General features: G+C 51.3%; 1 protein-coding gene across 1 annotated transcript in view; it reads right to left on the reverse strand.

Moving 5' to 3' along the window:
• Nucleotides 1-5,713, reverse strand: part of Fa2h (fatty acid 2-hydroxylase) — a 50,467-nt gene extending 44,754 nt beyond the window's left edge. Inside the window, exon 1 of the mRNA XM_032887777.1 lies at nt 5,364-5,713. Coding sequence (XP_032743668.1) covers nt 5,364-5,633 — 270 coding nt within the window. The 5' untranslated portion in view covers nt 5,634-5,713. The remainder of the gene's footprint in view (nt 1-5,363) is intronic.
• Between the last annotated feature and the right edge of the window lie 287 nt (nt 5,714-6,000).

A 6,000-nucleotide genomic window follows, 5' to 3' on the forward strand; every position in this document is an offset into this window, starting at 1 on the left:
AGGATCAGGTATCAGAGGGAGGAAGAGTAGTAGAGAGGCCCCAGCAGGGGTGAGCCTCAAGAATGCAGCCAGGCCAGCAAAGAGAGGGTGAGAACCAACTGTCAGAGGTAGGGAAGCTAAGGTCAGAAGACCCTGGCAAAGGCTGCTTCAACAGCAAGGTAGGTTGTCCAGACAATGGGGGAACACGTTAATTGTCTAAACAAAAACTACATGTGGGTTAACACTATGTGTCATACTAGGGAGGCGAGGCTCCAAACAGCAAAACTAGCAAGGAAGACAGGTGTTACTCAGGCACTGCTTTGGGGCTATTACCTGACCATGTTTCCAAAGGAAATAACTGTGCCCAACAGGCCCATTTCTGAGATTCCTCCATTCTTGCTCTCAGATCCAATCTGAAGTGACAGCAGCAGCAAGCACTCTTGGGATCTGGTTCTTATGGCGGCTGGGTCTACAGATGTGCTACTAGCTGGCCCTGGTTTCATCCTCCAGGTAAGATTTGCTGGTGTGTCAGCAGGTCAGAGTAGTTAGGAAAGGGTGGTGACCTTTACTGGGCCGGGCAGGCCCTCCTGGGAAGCTCTTGACAGTGGATTTCAACAAACCGACTCTCATCTGTCCTCCAGGGTGCAAGTGGAGATGGATTACCAGCTCTCCAAGGTTTCAGTTCAGATCTCCAAGTAGGACTGCACTGGAGGTGTTCCAAGGCGTTACAGAAGGAAGAGGACCCCAAGGCTTCCTGCATCTTGGATTCTCTTTCCATTTAATCACTCAGACCCTAAGACTCTGAGCCTGTATTACAAAGCCTAGCAGCACCACAGGTGGCAGGGACTGTGAGTTCTCTTTTTTTTTCCTCCCCCCCCCCGCCCCCGGAGTTGGAGACCGAACTCAGGGCCTTGCGCTAGGCAAGCGCTCTACCACTGAGCTAAATCCCCAACCCCGACTGTGGAGTTCTTAACTACTCAGAGACACGTCCCATGTGACTGGGATATGGCCCCCAGTCCTTCAGACATATGCTTACCTCAATGCTACAGTCCAGGTTTATCCTGCCTGGAGTATTCCCAGGCAGATGGCCCAGATCTCACCAGTTCCTGACCAAGAACTCTCCAGGTCTGTGATACAACGTAGGCGAAACACAGGTCTCTTTCTGACAGCTAGGATCCCCCTTGGTGTTAGATTTGTGGTTTGCAAAGGACCCCATTTGGACTGTGATGTAAGCCCTAACTGGCACCAGAAAAACACATATTTTTTTTCTATACATAATTTTATCTCTTTCACTAGTCTCAGCTGACGTCCCACAGAATACTAGGTTCAAAAAGTTTTGTTTCAGCGCTTCCTATAGAGTGATCCAAGTGGTACCCATGATGGTTTTGGGAGATACAAGAGACACTTTTTCTCATTTTAAGTTTGGGGCGGCGAATCTGGGTCAGTTGGCGCACTGCATGCACAAGGCTGGTCCCCAGGCCCGCGTAAACTGAGCATGGTGGCACATGTCTGTAATTTCAGCACCTGGGTGGTGGAAGAACAGAAGGTCACTGTCACCTTCTGATACGTAGTGAATCTGAGGCCAGGCCGGGCCACAGGATACCTGTCTCCACCCCCACCCCAAATTTATATTTATTTTAAAATATATTTAAGGCTGGGTGTGACGGAGCTTGTCTTTAATACCAGAACCCTGGAGGCAAAGGCAGGTGGATCTCTGTGAACCTGAGGCCGACCTGTTTTGCCCATTGAGTTCCAGGACAGCCAGGATGACCTGGTGTCAAACAAAACAAAACAAAACCAACAAAAAGCAACTCACAAATACTAAACGAAAAGACCCATGATTCCATTGGTATTATCACCTAGGGTCAGTAAATGCTAAAATAAAAGGTGAGTCTATTTAGAGAGGTTTATCCAACTCAAGTGGTGTCAGTGACTCATGGGTGTCCAAAGTCTAGGGAACATAACATCTGTGGTCTTGGAAGGAGGTTTAGACACAAAATCCCTTCCTTGCTGGTTTCTCTCTATACCTTATTTACTTTATTGTGCAGAGTCCACAGGGGTAGGTCAGAGGCAGGGGTCAGTTCTCTCCTTCCTCTACGGATTCCAGGGATCCACCTCGGGATAGGTCATTATGTTTGGTGGCAAGTGTCCTTACCCACCGAGCCGTTCGCCGGCCCTACTTTTTTTTTTTTTTGAAGTGGTGTTCACAACAGGGCGTCATGTCCACAGGTGGGAGAACATGTCTGTCCGTGCCTAGGCTAAGAAGCTTGACCCCACTGACCGTTGGCAGACAGGCATAGTGAGATAACCTCCCCGATCAGCCACGGATCTTTTATCTCCCCTACCCCACAGTATGTTAGCTCAAACAAGTCTGACTTGTTCTCTGTGTGTGCCTTTGTGTGAGTGTGAATGTGTGTGTAAGCGTGTACATAGGGGTGTGGCAAAGTAGGGAACTGGGGAAAAAGTGGGGTGGGCCTTCTTTATGGAAGAAGATAGAGAGTGTCCCCCACTTAACGATTAGGCTGGAGAAGGGTCCCTGGGGGGCTACTTCTTAGCATTTTCTTTTTTTCTTTTTTCTTTTTTACAGAGCTGGGGACCGAACCCAGGGCCTTGCGCTTGCTAGGCAAGCGCTCTACCACTGAGCTAAATCCCCAACCCCTTCTTAGCATTTTCTTTCTGCTCCTCACGCATCAGGAGAAGGCTCTCAACCTCCGGGGGTATCAGCGCCCCTGGCTCAGCAGAAGAGGAGGGAGGTAGAGAAGGGAACATGGAGGTTGTTAAAGGACTTACCTAGTCACTTCTTCGAATGGACACTCCACCCCCCAATTTCTCCTTTGACTATCTGTCTCCTTCAATTTAAAAGAGACCCTTGCCTGGTATCATAGTGCATGCCTCTAATCCCATCACTTGTGAGGCCCAGGCAGAGGGATCTCAAGTTTGAGACCAGCCTGACTGCCTGACCTATATAGTGAGGTACCACACAAAACAAAACAAAACAAAACAAAACAAAACAAAACCATAAGCTAAATTAAGGAGACTCTTGTACTATCTACATTTGAACTCTGCCAACAGAGTGACAGGAAACTGGAACGTTGGGTGACTGGCCTGGCTGCTAGCGAGATCTGGTCTGTGGGATTGGAGGTGTACTCTTAGATTTTTAATTTCCTCTATCCCCTCCAGTTGGGGCCCAGAAATCTGGATGTTTGCAACGTGACCACACTGGTACTGGTGGATGGGACAGGTTAAGAGCAGACATAGAAAACAAAGGTGAACTAGCTTTGCCTCTGAGTCCTCTCTGACCCTAGAGGTCAGGCAGAGCAAGGTGAAACAAAACCAAATCCTAACGCAGGCTGGTTGGCAAAGCAGGAAGGTGGGGCCATCCAGCGCACAGGAGGGAGTGACATTCAGAATGATACTGAGTAGAGAGGCCACACCCTCAGGCTCCCTTCTGTTGAAAACAGTTACTATACAGAGCAGGCCCATGCACCCTCACAGGCCTGGCCGTCTCCAGTGTTCTGATCCTAACTGCTTGCTGATTTCTGTAGGATTTTTCTCACAGTTCCTTCAGCAAGACCTGACACTAAACTCCAGCTTCCTCTACCGTTCTGGACTCCCACTGTGGACATTTATTATGCAAAGTCTGGACACTTATTATGAAATCTCCTTTCCCTTCTGGGCATTGGCAGTTGAGCTATACGGCCGCCTTTTCTCTGGTCTCCTTACATCCACTGGAGTCCCCTCCACTCCTTCTTGTCACTGGAGCAAGGATACTCTTCCAAAGATGCAAATCTTTCTGCGCCACTCTCCAGCTTACGTCCTTAGCCTCACAAGTCAAACCCCCAACCACAGCCTTTGAGGCTCACGAGATCAAGCCCTGGTGACTTCTAGCTCCTACCTCTTCCCTTCACCTGCCAGCCTGTTGGTCACCATACTTTCATTTCTGTCTCTTGACTGTGTCATGCTTTTTTTTTTTTTTTTTTTTAAATACATGCTATTCCTCTGTCTGGAATGTTCTTCTTACCACTTTGTCTGGCTAAGCTCTGTCTTCAATTAGCTCTTGGTGAAAATGTCACTTTCTTCGAGGTAGCCCTTCCCGAACCTGCTCTCCTGAAACCCTCACCTGGACTCAGTAGGCAAGTATTATAAATATTAATGAATGTCATTAAACGATTATCATGTCAGTAGCATGGTCCCTTCCCTCCCCATTAACGTGTTCACTCCGTGAAAATGGTAACCGTGTTTGTTCTGCTCAATGTCTGTTGGTGTCTAGCATGGTCTTGTCAACCAGTTTAAGAACCAAGTAAGTAACTGAGTAAGAGATAAAGATGAGGCAAGGTGGGTAAGAGGTTCTCCTGGAACAGTGAATGGCACGTCCTTTCATCTAAAGATCTAAAAGCACTCGAAAGAAAGGGAGCAACAAGGAACAACCATTGCTTCGCACCTCATCACGATGTCCTTACTGTTACCAGTCCTACTGCCCGGTTTGGGAACAAGGAATTAGCTTGGCTCCAACCTGAGTCTACCAAGAAGAGCTCTGTGGAGAAGGACTGGATCCCCAGCCCTTGAAGCTTAGGATGGAGACGACTTTGATTCTGGAGGAAGAAACACTTGATTTTTGTACTACCTAGTTGTTTGACCTCAAATGTTTATAGAACTTCACTGAACCTTTGTTTTCACATCCTGAAAGGAGAATGACACCCACGGTGGGTCGAAGGCAAAATCTGAGATGAGTCTGTACCACACGGCAGTACCGGGCTTATAGTCTGGGTTGGAAGTATCGACTTCTCCTTAGCAAGCTGGCTCATGTATTTTATTTCACTCTTTCATACCCACAACACTGTTTAGGACGGAAATAAAACTAGGTCTAGTCCCCCACCCACCCACAGGAGCCCCTGGAGTTAGCGGAGCAGAGTTTTGGATTTGTGCCTCCTTGAACCAAGAGAGCGGTGGGGATGGGGAACTGAGGCCAGGTGAGCCTAGGGACCTATTATTGAAACAAGAAAGGAAACCAGAAGGGTTGATACGGAGAAAGAAAGAGAAGAGAGAAAAGGAGGGTGGTAGTGGTTGGAGCCAGAAACAGGAATTGAAGTTGTCAGGAGGCAGGGGGCCATAGAAGGGACATGTTGGAGGGAGGATGCAGCCGGGTCAGAGGGTAGTGCTGGAAAGAGGAAGATCAAGCTCCTGGGGATAGGAACGCGGAATGGGGTCCTAGGGAGGGCAGTGACCTGTTACCTGGAGAGAAACTGGGAAAACGGAGGGAAGTGAGGGCGGCGGCTGTCACCTTGCGTTCTCCTAGAGGGCAGGTGATCTAGGCTCTCTGAAGTGGCGGACTGGGGGAGGGGTAGAAGGCAAGGAGCGGGGTGTGCCTGGGGGCCGCCTGGTACCTGCGGGTCCGCTCGCAGTTCGCCCACATAGTACTGCTCCAGCCAGCGGCGAGCGTTGTCCGAGTGTTTATGAGGTGGCCCATCCAGGTCGGCACTGATGTCCTGGCCAGCCCGCGCCAGCAGCAGCTGCTCGCCCCCCGGATGATGCCGCACGAAGCCGGTGAGGTCGTAGAGACTGGCCCCGCGACGGACCCAGCAGGCACCGGCCGCCAGGCGCCGCTGGACCTCGGCGGACGTGAAGGAGGCGGCGGGGGGCGGAGCGGGGGCCATGGCGGGAGAGCGGAGCTCGGATCTCGGAGCCCGGCAGTCTGCTCCGCGGCCGCCCAGCGCGCCTCTAACATCTCGGGAGCCGGGGCAGCCGCAACGGGCCGGCCGCCACCGCACCTGCTCATTTGCATGCCGTGCTCTCATTGGTCACTCGGGGGGACGCGGCTGGTGCCGGAGCCGCCTCCCCATTGGCCCGCAGGGACCCGAGCCCGGAGCGCAAGGCGCGGAGCGTGGCCCGCCAGGTGGCCCTGGGCAGGTAGAGGGCGTGCCCACCAGGTGTGCCGCGATGCGGGTGGCTGCGAGCCGACTGAAGGGACCGAAGGGACCACCTCCTCGGCGGGCGGGCACTAACATCTTCAAGGGACCACAT

The sequence above is a fragment of the Rattus rattus genome, chromosome 17, assembly GCF_011064425.1.
Source record: "Rattus rattus isolate New Zealand chromosome 17, Rrattus_CSIRO_v1, whole genome shotgun sequence".
In the NCBI taxonomy this organism is placed as follows: Eukaryota; Metazoa; Chordata; class Mammalia; order Rodentia; family Muridae; genus Rattus; species Rattus rattus.